The following is a 16263-nucleotide window of genomic DNA, read 5'->3' as shown; positions in this document are numbered from 1 at the left end:
AAAAAAAAATATTTAAAACATAAATTAAAAAAAAAATGTACTTAACCAAAAGTCAGGAAGTTAATTTTATTTTAATTGATGTATCCCTAATATATCTATAAAATATCCAAAGAACAAGTGAATCGGATACGCGGTTTTAAAGAAAAAAATAAAAAACAAAATTTCTTTTTTTTAATTTTTTTCGTAAAGGGAAATAGTTTGAGGCATAATATCCAGTAGTAGTACATGTAGTAACAATACGAATAATCCTGCATATCAATATTTCATATTTAGCCAGGGGCAATTTTACCATGGCAGTCCGGCCAGGCCCTTTAATTTTTAAATACATTGTTATTAATTCAATTTAAATAGGGGGGGTAGAGGGGGGCTACATTATTTTTACGTCATGTTATCTAAAGATTGATCCTCAATAAATTCGTCTATAGTGTAGTAACATTTCTCAATAAGTATACTTTTTAATTTACATAGGTACTAATCAGCAGTCAGAAAATTACCTAACACAAAAACAAATACAGACATTAGCGTTTACCCGCGGCTTCGCTCGCGTTTAATTCGAAAATTGTGGATTGCTCCATACAAACTTCCACCACTCATTTTAGGGAAGTGGGGGGGTTAGAAAGAGACAAAAAGTAACCTATGTCACTCTCCATCCCTTCAATTATCGCCACTTAAAAAATCACGTCAATTCGTCGCTCCGTTTTGCCGTGAAAAACGGACAAACAAACAGACACACACACTTTCCCATTTATAATATTTGTATGAGCACTAGTCTTAATTAAAATGTTTCCTCAATTCCTCTGATTTTTTTAAAATAGAAAATTAAAAAGCGAAAAGTAATGTATAAGTTACCTCATCAACTAAAACATGGCTGACTCCTCTCAATCCTCCTTCGAGTTTTCTGAGTAGTACACCAACGGTACAGAACATGATTGAACCGTACGGCCTCGGCAATATGGACTCGAATCGCACGGAATAGCTGAAGACAAAAAAGGATATTTAAATTGACAAGTTTTACAAGTTTTTTAAAACTGTTTGATGTAAAGGTTGCAAGATTGGATATTAGCATAGATTAAATATAAGAAGATCATACTATCCATACATCCCATAAAATGCGACCGCCTAAGAACGCGCATACACTACACCACACATAGATGGCGCCACAAAAAAAGTGTCTTGTAGCTTTCGATTATACTTGTAAAAGGCGTTGTGTCACTTTTGATATAGGTAGGTTTATGGCTCGAAAGTGACACTTAACGCCAATCTACAAATGATGGCATTTTTTGTGGCGCCATCTATGCGTGGTGTAGTGTATGTGCGTTCTTAGGCGGTCGCATTTTAATGTATGGGGTGGTATGATTTTCTTATATATTTAATATATGATATTAGTTAGTCGAAAATCGTCCAAATAGCTTATCCTATCAATCCTTAGGCGAGTTTTTTTTTCCATAGATTCCAGCCCATGTAAGAGAACTCTCATAGGACAAAATTTAAGACAGGGTCAAGTTAACATGGCGCCATACGCAAGGCACTGGCAGTTGCTAATGGATGCGTCTTTTCCGGAAACAATTTGACACTGTGTGGGCTCGAATTACAGTCAGCAGCAGAAGTTGCGTAGCGGGCAAGTTGTTAAAGATGAACTTGACACGATCTTATTTTTAAGACAATAAAAGCGTGTTAGGATCATTGTGAACACCTTGCCCGCTACGCAACTTCTGCTGCTGACTGTACCATTTCTCGGCTTCTTTCAAATGTAATGCATAAATTACCCAACACTGTTTCCAAGCTCTTCACACCGCTCAGAAGCCACTCTCAGCCACGCTGACAGCAGAGATTCTTCTTGGTTGGGTGACGCTTATATGGACCCTGGCTTAAGACTACTCGACCAGTATAATAAAGAGTACTATCGTATAATAGTATGGCCACTCCCGCTTCCTGCTGAGTGCCGCCCAACCGCTCTCAGTTACCTCACAATTACCCTCTGTCAAGAACGCGACCAGTCGACCTGTCTTATCTCACTCATACAAGCATGGCCCGCGTTCGCCTACACGAGCTTAGACAGTGTGCGTAGGAACGCGCTTCTTTCATGAATTTGATCGCCATTGTCCGAGGTGTGCCAATATTGACCCAGGCTTTAGACTATTTACTTGGTTACGTATTATTAAAGAGGATCGAGTATTATAAAGAGTTACTGTCGAAGTAAAATGTGTAATCACAACGCATAGACTGCCATCTCTTGACACAGGCTTGAAACTTTTGAACCTCAGTTTTGACAATTTGGCCCATATTGTTAGCTTGATATGTGTTAAAATGTCAAATGTTAATATTAGAGCACCTAGCCGAGCGTTCCCCAAAGGTGTAACGCCATCTAGGCCACCGTACCTTTTTCTCTAGGGCTTTGAGGTACGTTTTTTTCTTAGACTTTTTCCGTCTATACGGAGTTACATAATGTCTTTGGTATTAGTAATCTCAAATGTTCTTATACAACTGTAACCTACCCAACACTGTTTCCAAGCTCTTCACACCGCTCAGAAGCGACTCTCTCAGCCACGCTGACAGCAGAGATTCTTCGTGGTTGTGTGACGCACACGTTGGCCCAGGCACCTTGCCCGCTCGCAATGTAGTCGTCCAAAATAAATTGGCATACCTGCAAAAATACATTTTAAGTTTAACCTTTTGAACGCTTTGCCTATCGCGTCAAAATGTGGCTTACACGCTAATAAATACATCTACTAGTAAATAACGAATATAAACTACTAGCTTTTGCACGGGGCTTGACTCGCGTTAGAAAGAGACAAAAAGTAGCCTATGTCACTCTCCATCCCTTCAACTATCTCCACTTAAAATATCACGTTAATTCGTCGCTCCGTTTTGCCGTGAAAGAGGGACAAACAATCAGACACACACATTTTCCCATTTATAATATTAGTATGGATCTATGGATTCTATTTCACTTACTTGTGTGGTCTTTCCACAGCCCGTATTTCCCCTAATGATTATAACTAGATTTTCATTGATAGCCTCCATAGTAGATCTCATAGCGAAGACAGGTAGATTATCCCTCTCTTTCATGCTCTACTGGTATTTGACTGTTCTGCTTTTAGCCTTGTTACTTGAATGTAAGTGGCTTCAGTAGCGCACGGATGCTGGAGTGTATAAGACTCTAGAGGTGTCACATGCGCATTGCTTGCGTACTTACTTGTGTGGTCTTTCCGCAGCCGGTATTTCCCCTGATGATTATAACTGGGTTTTCATTGATAGCCTCCATGATAGTAGATCTCATAGCGAAGACAGGTAGATTATCCCTCTCTTTCATGCTCTCCTTGTACAGTTGGCTGTTCTGACAGAGGTCCCGGTGGTTTCGCTCGAGGTCTGAGCTAATATCGTCGAGAGAGGTCGTAGCTAGGGGGCCTTCGTCTGTAAAGAAAATAAATAAATCAATTTGAATTCAAACAAGCTAGCGTCTTCTAAACGGTCCATATTTTCACCTCAGTATGTAGCCTTCAATTAATGGTGTATTTTTTATGCGATAGGAGGTAAACGAGCAAACAGGTTGCCTGATGGTAAGCGATCACTACCGACCATGGACACCCGAAACACCAGAACTGTTGTTTAAGATGCGTGTACGCTCTTTTCTTGAAACTATTGCCCAGTCAAAGTGATAATGAGCTGAAAGTGAAAATGAATCCAAAAACACTGAAAATAGTACATTACAAGTACGGAAAAGAGAAAATTCCAGGACTTTTCTTTTCCCACGTGTATCGCACGACGTTTTTCAGTACAGATGGCCCTCCGAAGTCTCAACCTGACAAGAAATGAACCTTTTCTCGCACTAGTTCGTAAAAAAATCGTCATCTGTACTGAAAAACTTTTTCTTTCGTTTTTTTCTCTCTTGACCACAGAAACGCATGGTTAAAATCGTTCGAGTACCTCATATTACTCTATACTACAACGTACCAATATTGCAGCCGGTCCACGCGTTCCAGTTGGGCTGTGCACAATATTCTCACAGATGGCGCTAAACTTCTGCTAGTAGGCAACTGAGGGAACTAGTATCGAATCTACAACGCGCTAACGGAGATCCGAAAGCTAGTTCTATAAATAGGCATTTTCAGAATTTGGGTCCCCCAATTAGCGTAAGTTGTTAACAAAGATTAACTCGCTGTCAGCTTTAACGTTAACAACTTACGCTAATTGGGGGACCCAAATTCTGAAAATGCCCAAATACAACTTATGACAATCTGTCTATGGGTCTCGGTCCTAGTCTTCTCTATTGCCATCTCTTTTACTTACAAGAGAGTGAAGAGTTAAATGATATCGTACCGATATTGCAGCCGGTCCACGCATTCCAGTTGGGCTGCGGCGGCGACCACGAGACGACGCCGGCGTGCGTGGGGCGCGCCTCGCGCATGGCTCGCACGCGGTCTATTTGTAGAATAGCCACGCCACTGGCCTGGCCATCGCTGTCCGTTGCCTTTGGGGCGGTTTCGACGTTCACGGGTTCGATGCCCAGTTCTGGAAATAAATGGGTAAGTTAGTCAAAGGTGAGAGATGGCGGAAATATATGGACTTATTTTGTGACGAGTGGCGGAATACAGGAGAGGATTTTGCCCAGCAGTGGAACACATAGGCTATTTTTTTTAAACTTAAATAACAGATCATATAGAAACTTGGCAATTACTAATAAACTTGACAAAATAGTGAAATCAGCACCTTTTTTTGCTAAAAACATGTATCTCCTGGGTTAATAGTTGAAAATATTCTGTGACTCCCTCCTGAACAGTTCGGTTGAATTATAATATAAGAAATTCTCAGTAATGCCGATTCACATCTGACAAGGTGTGAGGTGATTTCATAAAAGTTTCAAATTTCCTGTGAAGGCATGGTACTTTGTCTTTTAAAAAAGTTTTAAATATCAGAATACTGGATTACAATACCTTGTAAAGTGCTTTCCAGCTGTTGTTCCAACTCAGGACTAATAGCCACAGGGTGTGGCTTCATCTTGCCTCGTTAGACCTGCAAAAATAATTTAACATAAAAATATATATTGTACGGTGTACCTGTAATACTTCCTTAAAAACCTTAAATGACTAATAAAAAACTAATATAAATTCGCTGGTAATAGGAATTGTATTGGCAAACCAATTCGTACTCATCGGCGAATTTCTATTTCAATGAACTCTCCGTGTTACATGGCGACCCAGCCAGACAGGCCTTGTGCTACATTAGCCTCGAGCAATCCACCATACTAGAAAAAATGTATGTCCAAGATATTAGGAATGCACGATTTGCTTAAAATCCGCTTGTTAAATGTAATCTTTTATTAGTTGATGGATTGAGATCCACATCTTTTATTATATCATGTGTGTATTTAAAAATCATACCTGTCCTTTTTCAGAGTTCCGCTGAAAGCCTCAATAACTCCAAGATGGTACAGTTGTCGTACTAGAGACAAGGCACAGGATTTGCTGGCAGTCTGCTTGTTTGAGGCAGTCTCTCGGCCCGTCACGTTGCGGCCCAGTTGATGGACGTAAATCGACATCTCGCAGCAGAAACTCCTGTTAAATTAGATGGTTATAGTATAAGCCATATACAGACTTTTACATCTACCATAAGTTTTTTACTTCCCATTCCATAGAAAGATATGAGTCTTACTTCCAAGTTCAGAATTTGATAAGGTATGTGTCCATGGTAGACCCCAGATTTCTATAACTAATAGTACCCCTGGCAAAAACTCTAGTGATTCAAATTATGTGCAATGAACCCTCGTGGATGTCAGCTTCCGCTACAGTGATAGGTTGATAAACATGCATGGGTGGTTGGCGTTCCTCAATCCAAACCGCATTTACGAGTTATCGCCCAGCATGCGATGACTAATAAATTCACGTCTTGCCCGATATTTTTTTTTTGAACTATACCTTGTGTAGTTTAGAAGATACAGATTTATCGTTGCCAAAAGGTCGCGCGGGCTGTGTCAAGAAGTCGTCCGGGACAAAACATTTTTCGCCCAGTACGCGACGATATTTTTTTATTTATCGGGCAGGCGACAAAACAAGGAACTCCAATAAACATATTAACCTCATGAGTCCTGAAGGATTTGATGTTTTTGAATTTGGATGCTTTATTACTCAATAAAATAAAGTTTGGATAATTTGTACACGAGGACTGAGGAGGTTAAAAATGTATAAAACATAGCTTTCATCCTTTTTCTAGACTGAACGACTAATAAGGAGGCACACTCAAAGGTTATGACAGATGGCGCCACTATTAGTCCATACGTGAGAGCGAGAACATGATATGTTTTTTCTCCCTCTCACATATGAATGACAGTGACATGCCTAGACACTTGCACAGGCGCCGCCTGGCGGGATAAAATGTCAGTGTGCCTCCTCATTGAGTCACACGCAACTTACCCTCGAATGCCGAAGACTTTGAGAAGTAAATGTAGTACATTCAGGAAGTCTGGTCAGGCATGACTTCTCGGTGTAAATAGCTCTACCTGCGTTGAAAACAAATCTTAGACAATCAATATGAACCATCCGGTTTTCTAGAGAAATTATGAACAATTTTGTATAATTATTACCAGTTAAAAAACTCCTTTCTTTCATAATTCTTTGGAATAAAAGGACCCATTGATTATTTATTCGCTGGAGAATAATAGCTGTTCATTTATTCAGCAGCTGCACAGTCTATTTTTGCTCTTAACTCACAGGACAATAATGTCTGAAGAATTGACAGTCAATTGGCCCTTTTACTACGAATCACGAATTCTGACTATTGCAAATAAAAATAATGGCAAAAAAGTTCATAATTTCACTGTCAAATTATATTTTTGATTGTCTTAGATTTGTTTCAACTCCAGTCAAAATAACGAGCTGTCGTGAAGTGTATATTGCTTTAACTTCGCAATACGTTCTTCACATTCATTTCTTTTGAGGTTAGATATTCAGAAGTATTAAAACACTAATCTCCTTATACATAAACGTTCACTAAAGTTGTCAAGCCGATAAAGTTCGTTTGTCCCTTTCTATCACACTAACACGTCTGAAAAGGACAAACGAACTTTATCGGCTTTATAACTTTAGTGTACGTTTATGAATGAGGGGGTTACTTAGTACATTGTTATTAAGTCACTTGCAAATCGCGAATATGATAGCGTCAAAAACTAAAATATTAATATTTTAAATAGGTATTCAAGTAGAAACAATTTCCCTCGAAGGGTAAACGAATTTTAGGTTCGTGTCAAAGCTTGAACCACATATGATGAGTAAAGACCCTTGTAACTCAGCCCGAATTTAGAGAATTTCTTAACAGGCAGCGTCATCTATCGCCTCACTAAGTAGTGCTGATTTCTCTTGTCCCTTAAACCCTTAAGGGACTCAACACGGTTTTAATCGATTTTTGACAAGTTTTGAGTTGAAATTCCTAAATTTTCACTACAGATAGAATTATACCTCCAACGGCCAACAGTTCTTCAATATTTCATCTCTATTCATAGGAGCCATATTTTGAAAAAAGTAAATACTTATTTTTTTATGAATTATTTAAACATGGTTTAAAAAAAAACACTTTTATAGAAATTTGATTATAGCGAAGGGTGTCGTGTCACATACATAAAATCGACATGTTTGGATTTACCTTTGACTTTTATAAAATTCAAGAGAGATTTTAACTTTAAAGTAATTAAAACAAAAGTTATGACCAAAAAACCAGTTTTTGACCCTAAAATTGTTCAATGTTGATGCCAAATATCACTGAAATAATGAGCTGTGAAGGAATTATGAGATACTATTTTGTAAAGACGATGCTGTTAATATGATAAGCTTTTGAAACTATCATAATATCAATGGATTCAAATTGAAGGTCATTGGCGCAGGGAACACCCTTAATTGTGCTTCAAGCGTCAACATTTGAGAGGAGTTGCAAGGGTGTTATCACTCCTTTCTCAAACGTGGTTCATGCTGAGGGATCACCTAAGTAGTGAATTGATATGATAATACAACGTGTTTCCGGTATCACTCAAAACCTCAGACACCCCAACTGATTTTTATTTTTTTAAACTCATCTAGAGTATTCATCTTTTAATCTGGTGGTTACTTTTTTTTTAAATTGAATTTTTAATTTTCTGTACAGCTCTATACTCAATAAAATAATTGCTAACTACCATTATAAACCATAAAACTATTTATTTGTGTACGTTACTGCAACGACATAAGGTTTACCAATAGACAGCTAAGATGTCACTGTAAAACACTAAGCTTTGTCACAGTAAACTTCAAATTGGACAGGTAATCGCAGTAAGCAAATTTAAACCCAATATTCAAAATGACAAGGTTGTAATTAGGTACGAGTTCAATTTGTTATGACTTATGATAAACATTAAGATTAAACTGACAAACAACGTCAAACTCGTAGCGGAAAAAAAAATCGTCCAAGTAACCAGCCAGCATTAATACCCCCAAATACTGAAAAAGGTATACAACCTCTAGCAATGCGATAAACACAATGTTGTATTACGAATACAATAGAATAGGTAACTAATAATACTAATTTAAATAAAAATATTACCCCCATCAAGATATAGATAGCTCAATCGATTCTACTCTCGATTCTGAACAAACGGTTTTCAGGTTTTTAGTGTTAAGTGAAACACGGTGTATATCTAAAATCGGAAATCTTTAAGTTTATTCTTGTTGACTGTATATGTTTGATCAGGTATCAATTTGGGTGATGCAATAGTTCCTGATAGTAACTTTAACAATGTATTATACCTGAATGTTTCTGATGTCAAGCTTGACTTATTTTTTTTTTAAAGTCATGCCTGACCACATTTCAGTGAAATAACAGTCAGCCATTGATTTTTCAGTTAAGTATGAATAACCAATGGCTTTTAAACACAACCGAAAAATATTTCACCTTTCTATTTTTTGTAATGTATTTCATAAACTAATTTTTATTATTTATATTTAAACAATTAGTAAATACAGTAGACGCTCGACATTATAACGTAAGCCAATCCGACTTTTTTTTTTAAAGTGATATTCACCGTAATTCAGAGAATATGTTCACTTTTTGCGTTAGCCGGGTCCACACAAAGCGTGGCACGACGCGAGGCAATTTCTTCGTGCGGAAAACGTCCAATGTAAACTTGCCTCTGCCGAGGCAGGTTGCTTGACCGAGAGCCAAACGCGCGCACTGCCTAGACAAATAATAATACCAGTACCGAACGAGATCACATACAAATTATAATAAGAGTGACAGCTAGAGCAAAATGTTATTTTTTGTCTTTGTCATAGTTTCACTTTTCCGCCGCTGCCACAAACGAGTTTGTGGCAAACAAATAAGTACGTGACTTGTCAATCTTATTATCCGCCCAAATTACGTAGGTTGTTTAACTTGTTTATGGTAAACTGTCAGCCATTTTTAAAGTACTTCTTAAATTCGCTCCATTATTCTATATCTGTCCCTTACGGGTGTACGCTTATGTCAAGTCTATAATATCCTTCGTCTGAGGTCTAGACAGTCACGTCTACATAGCACATTTGCCGCGCTAGGTACTTGCGCGACGTGCCTCGCTCTGTGTGGACCTGGCTATTAACAATATTAACTAAATTAAAGTCTTCTAATACTATAATACCGATTTTCCGGCAGTAAATGCAGCCAAATAACAATTACAGATTTACATTTCTTAAACTTTCACGATTATTACACATATATTTTTAAAATCCGGACTTAATCGCCTATGACTACATATTAAACTGACCTCCAATTCAGGGACTGCGTTGTCCCCGTGGTCTCGGAGAAGACTGACACAGACTAATTACAGTTTTTATTTCTCTCAAACACGAGACCAGGTAATTTCAATTAAAAAAAATGTAGGAGTCAGATTACGAGCGCCCACTGTATATATACAATAAAAAGTTTTAGCAACGACTAAGCCCTGTATTCCAACAAACCTGGTATGATCAGGCCCAACAGCCTTATACGCATAGTCCGCATTAATCTTATTCATCTGCATGAACTGATGAAGTTTCGACTTAGCGTTCTCCATCGTCCAGTTGCCATGGAGACTGGCATTCACGTCCAGGTCCTCAGCTTCTTCCACGTTCTTCTGTTGTTGGAGACGGTCCATGTAGGTGAAGTTCTGGCTGGGACCTCCGTAGGCGTGGTACGCTTGGCCCATGCTTTCGGGACCCATGCCTTCCTATAATATGGAGGAATAATGTATGTATGTATAAACTCTTTATTGTACAACAAATATCACACAGGATAGACAGTACAAAGGCGAACTTATCCCTTTAAGGCATTTCTTCCAGCTAACCTTTGAGTAGGTGTAATGTGATGAAGAATGGTAGACAAATATAGCACTTAGTACAACAGACTATAGGAAAGCCCATAAAAATATAAAAGAGATTAAAACAAAAATAATAAAATAAAATTGAAATAAAAGGTATACATCAAATATAAAGAATATGTAAGAAACTAAGAACATATATATATATATACAGGGTGCCCATGAGGAAAGGGAAAAAATTAAACCACGCATTCCTGGGGTCATAAGGAGTAATAAATGTTATATAAACATAGGTCGAATTTTGCTTTTTAATTTTGTAAAATTTTTCTTACATAATAAATACATAACTTTTGATTCTGTTGGTTTACACAAATACACGAATACGAAATATGTATTTCTCGCTTCCTAAGACCACCAAAGAGAATCCTACTACTCAACAAACAGTTTACAAGAGTTTCGCCATCATAGATACTCTTTAGATGCGATAAATGAATGGCCACTTAAAAATAAAATTGTCCATGTCATTCAACATTCAGAATGACTTTAAACGTCAGTGTTGTTGTTGTTGTTTATTTTTGCAATGAACCTGGATTTATCAGAAATGGACTTTTAAACGAATAATATTAGTTTTACGAAGTACATACCTACATGAAGTTCTTAAAGAGTCACCGATTAATATTAAGAACAAGAGGGTTCTATCTAGTTCAGACGGTCAGCCTTTAATAACGGAAGTTTACTGAAACGATGTGTTGTGGTTGAGTGAAATAAGTTCTATCATGCATCTTCCGGCAACATCGCGACTTGAGCATTTAGCCGTTCCAGGTGAGAGGACGGATCCTAGACAGCCATCAAGGATTTGCAATTAAAATTACTCTTAAAATTTTTATTGGAAATGGTGATAGTACTAGTTTGTATTGTACGATTTAAGTTGAATAATATTTAAGTTTTAATTGTAAATTGAACTTCAGGTAGGTAGACTTTTTTAAATAAATGAATACTAAAGATATTGTGTACGTTAATTAATGGACTAAATGAGATACGTAATAATGAGCGTAGACTTTTAATAAAACCCAATACATAATTACAAAAAGAACTTGAAACTACATACATTAGTACCTTTTACTACCATATCCGAAATGGAAAAAGGCATTCTATCTCTGAAACAAATATCATTTTCATTCAAATACAACATTGTTGTAGGTATGTGGCTTTCTGCGTTTAGGTAGGTACTAGTACCTAAATACGAGAACTAACGATTCACAATTCAAAACTTGTTGTTGGCTTGCGGGAAATTGCATTGCAAGATTGCAATTAATTCGTAAACTGTTCTATTCTAAATTATTTACTGATGTTCCGTATTTTTTTTTTTTTAATACTACGTCGGTGGCAAACAAGTATACGGCCCGCCTGATGTGAAGCGGTCACCGTAACCTATGGACGCCTGCAACTCAAACAGTGTCACATGCGCGTTGCCACCCCATTAGAAACTTGTACATTCCCTTTTGCTGTGTTAAGTACACAGTAAAAAGGAGTGTACAAGTTCTAAGGAGGGTTCGGGTTGCCGACGGCTCAAAGGACAATAAACGGAACAAGTTAGTTCCGTAAGTCCTCCCGTCATCAGCACACCGCACCCTCGTTGAGCTCTGGCAGCCTTACTCACCGACAGGAACACAACACTATGAGTAGGGTCTAGTGCTATTTGGCTGCGGTCTTCTGTAAGGCGGAGGTACTACCCCAGTTGGGCTCTGCTCTAGATTCGAGCGAGACAATATCCGCTGTGCTGTGCCCTACCACACAAAGCGGAATATCATTCGCTATGCCCTACCTCCTAATTGGGAGAAAAAAACATTTTTAGGTCTGACAAGTCAACAATGACGTTATCCAACTGAGTTTGACTTACGCAGTCAATCAGACGAGTCAGTCTGGCAACGTCGCAATCATAAAGGTGTTTTGTACTGGTGATTTACCTACTTCCAACTTTTTTACACAAAAATGGCAATATCTCAAAAATAAAGCCGAATTTAGCAAACATTAATTAGCATTTTTAACTTCTAATATGGTCAGGAATATGATGTTAAAATATTTCCCTTTCCTCATGGGCACAGTGTATAATGAACAATAATGCCATAATGAACAGTTGTGGCGAGAGTAGGGCGAGGTAGGGTGACTACCCAGGGCAAAATCAAATCAAGGGGCGCCCGGTGCCTTTTATTCTATAGGTTTGTATTGCAGTTAATCTACATAAGAAACACAGTATATTTACATGAATTATAAGAACTGAGACTAACTATTATAGCTTTATTTTTTTTATGGTTGAGTTGACTATTAGTAGCTTACCTGACATATGAGCTATGCATTCTTTTACTTCACATCTTAATTCTGTGGGCCTAGTGAAAAAGGGTATATCTCAAATTGACTCGGTGAAAAAGGTCACAAGTCCGAGGTGGGACTTGTGCCCTTTTTCACCGAGTCAATTTGAATTATACCCTTTTTCACTAGGCCCACAGAATTGTTATTTCTATGATATATCTAATAAACAATACAATAGGTAAGATACATATATTTCATTTCATTTCATTATTCAGTAACAATATACAAAGTCTTTGAATGTCTACTTATTATATAATCCTGCTTGAATCATCTGTTATAGATGCAAAGGCCTGTTATTATTATTATTTTGCAATAAAATAAATAGGTTAACATTATAATAATTTGTAGTATCTTTTATCATTATGAAATAAAGGAATGAAACTAAACCTAATATTATTATTATAACCCTTTCCAACTGAAGAATAGACTTGTGTCGTTCACGAACTATGAACTGTTAGGAATAAAATCCCATCAATGACCGAAATGAACTGAATCTTTCCGTGCTCTGAGAATCGGTCTTTGCTCATTTAGTTCAGTATAGGATCGGCGAGCGCGAGTGGTTTGGATCGAGAACGAGTGTGTGACTGCGCCGACCGAGAGCGAGAGCTACTTAGCAGAGCAACAAAAAAGTCAAGTTTTCATATTGAACTTCGGTTACTTACAACCTTTCGGCCCGGAATGTTACTATCTGTGGGCTATTCGTATCATTTTGACACTATTCGGTCCCATTCGTTCTGATCTCTCCAACCACAGTGGTCGCTGGTCTGGCTGAACTAAATGAGCAAAAGACCTAAAAGAGCGAACTAGTTTGTGGGAGTGATTGAACGAGATCGGAGCACTCTGATCAACGAACTAAACTGCACAAGCCTACTGAAGAAATAGAGGTTTGCGAAATGAATTTTGAATGTTAATGATATGTCAAAATAGACAATTATATGTTAACAACTCGCTAACATCCTCACAATCGTATCATATCAGCTCGGGGGATAAGAGTATTCATTAAAAGTAACCCTGAAAATAATGTATAGTAATTTAGTCCAAAAAAAACTTACTTGGAAAACAGGTTTGGTTTGAGGCTCCTGCCCTTGGTAGCTGGCACCGCCGCCAAAGTTCCCATTATTGCCGCCAGCACCATTGTCTTCGGTCTTCACTCTCACTTCTTCTGGCACTTCATTCGGAGCCACCTGTGTAAATATACATATGAAGTGTTAAATCAAATTAAACAAAATAATGTAGAGCATTTATAATTCAGGCAGACAGCTGAAGACAACTGTTATAGCCTGTATTTAAGAACACATAGCCTCTCACCCCGAAACATAGCCTCATTCTGACTGATCAGGCCCCGTAGGCGAATCGCATTTCTGCAAATGCAATCTATCTCTATCGCTTTTGCATATTGGCATGACAGAACCAGACTGCATTTCTGCAGCGTTTGACGTCGCAGAAATGCCATTCGGCTACGGGGCCAGTTTATTCAATACTACATTGCGATAGAATTATCGTGATAAATCTTCGTCTTCGGCCTACGGTGAATGTGTATGGCCACACTGTTATGCTGCAGAACAGAGCACTCATATGCGCAAATTACCGACATCGAGGCGAAGGGGACTCAGGAGAAGTATTCGCGAATTTTCGTCTAGTAACATTATGTATGTAACCATAGCATATAAGACAGTGTTAGGTTAAAATGTGCCCCAAAATGAGTAGTTTTTTAGTTTCGCCATGTCTGTCTGTCCGTCCGTCCGTCCGTCCGCGGATAATCTCAGTAACCGTTAGCACTAGAAAGCTGAAATTTGGTACCAATATGTACATCAATCACGCCAACAAAGTGCAAAAATAAAAAATGGAAAAAAATGTTTTATTAGGGTACCCCCCCTACATGTAAAGTGGGGGCTGATATTTTTTTTCATTCCAACCCTAACGTGTGATATATTGTTGGATAGGTATTTAAAAATGAATAAGGGTTTACTAAGATCGTTTTTTGATAATATTAATATTTTCGGAAATAATTGCTCCTAAAGGAAAAAAAGTGCGCCCCCCCCTCTAACTTTTGAACCATATGTTTAAAAAATATGAAAAAAATCACAAAAGTAGAACTTTATAAATACTTTCTAGGAAAATTGTTTTGAACTTGATAGGTTCAGTAGTTTTTGAGAAAAATACGGAAAACTACGGAACCCTACACTGAGCGTGGCCCGACACGCTCTTGGCCGGTTTTTTTTTACTTGGGACCAACATGACTTTTAAGGTAACCAAACTGCAATATCGTTTTGAAACTTTGATGATTGCTAGCGCTTGCTCATACAGAGTAACATAATTACACAAACTGTTTCATACCTGGTTACTTCTCACTAAGAAATTCACAAAGTCCCTAGCTGCGTTCATCTGGGCATCTTTCTTCGAGGTCGAATTACCAGCACCGACGTAAGAAATGCCATCGACACGGACTTCGCAAAGAAAACGCTGACGATGCTTCGGTCCTGAAAAAAAAAGGTTATTATTTAGAATTAATTGCATTATTTCATAATACTATCAAATTCTAAAGTTTAAATATTTTTTACGCATACACGTAGGAATTCTAAGCATAACAAAATAACATAATTCGATTAGAGATCGATACCTGTGGCACGGACGTCGAAAGTCGGGTTGCGACTATTCTTGGCGCACCAAGAGTGCAAAAAAGACTTCACGTCCATGATGATGGATACCGCTAAGGCGGTTATAGTTTGCTATATAGTACACTAATGAATACAACTGTAGATACTAAAATACAGCTTTTGCAAATTACGGATGAAGAAAACGAGACGCTTCGCTCGCCGCCTCGCTGCCGTCGTGTCAACTGACTGCGTTTCGTTTCACTAAAATATGCTTTATAAAACGAAATAAACTTCGCACAATCAGTAAAATGTGCTTAATTTTCTCAAGGTAATAAACTATTTTAAATAGATATATAATGATGATAATTAAATAGATTAATGAAATAAAATAATCATTATCTAAGTATTGTGGTCAAATATATTATTTCGGTAAATAACCAAACGCATTGAAATCCAACGAACTTTTCTATTTGAGACTGGTCCACGACCCTAGAGTGGATAATTCTATGATTTATTAGGTATTTGATGTGATTTCACTTACAACTTGTAACTCCGTACTACCTTCGTGAATCCCTGGCAAATTTTTGTGCTTTTGAATTTAGAACTTTCATGTATTTAAGTTAAAGTTCAAACCTTATGTTCGTACGAGGGCACCAGGCCCCGTAGCCGAATGGCATTTCTGTGACGCTAAACGCCACAGAAAGGTAGTCTGGCTCTTCGCGCCAATACGCAAGAACTATAGAGATATAATTAAATAGATAGCTACGAAAGAAATATTATCGTGAGCGTTTGTGCATTCGGCTACGCACACAGGACCCAGGAGGCTACTGTATATTTTAGAAATAGAAATACTTTTTCCCCTCACTAGCTCGGAAACACGTGTTTTGTCCTTTAATACCAGCCGGTAAAAACGCATTTTATCCACTAGTGGGTAAAGTAATTTGACCTTGAATAAAGTCAAATTAACTGCTTTAAAATTGATAAAAGCAGGTGAATCTAGTAATA

General features: G+C 37.8%; 1 protein-coding gene across 1 annotated transcript in view; it reads right to left on the bottom strand.

Moving 5' to 3' along the window:
- LOC125238314 (dosage compensation regulator) overlaps positions 1 to 15485 on the bottom strand; it is a 35898-nt gene extending 20413 nt beyond the window's left edge. Inside the window, 11 exon segments of the mRNA XM_048145607.1 lie at positions 850 to 976; positions 2496 to 2644; positions 3197 to 3414; positions 4321 to 4512; positions 4935 to 5013; position 5178; positions 5382 to 5555; positions 9954 to 10201; positions 13714 to 13845; positions 14999 to 15141; positions 15282 to 15485. Of these exon segments, the coding sequence (XP_048001564.1) occupies positions 850 to 976; positions 2496 to 2644; positions 3197 to 3414; positions 4321 to 4512; positions 4935 to 5013; position 5178; positions 5382 to 5555; positions 9954 to 10201; positions 13714 to 13845; positions 14999 to 15141; positions 15282 to 15357 (1539 nt within the window). The 5' untranslated portion in view covers positions 15358 to 15485.
- Positions 15486 to 16263: the final 778 nt, after the last annotated feature.

Source organism: Leguminivora glycinivorella, chromosome 23 (assembly GCF_023078275.1).
Source record: "Leguminivora glycinivorella isolate SPB_JAAS2020 chromosome 23, LegGlyc_1.1, whole genome shotgun sequence".
Classification (NCBI taxonomy): domain Eukaryota; kingdom Metazoa; phylum Arthropoda; class Insecta; order Lepidoptera; family Tortricidae; genus Leguminivora; species Leguminivora glycinivorella.
The sequence above is the reverse complement of the archived record's forward strand: the minus strand, read 5'-3'. Positions and strand labels throughout refer to the sequence as shown.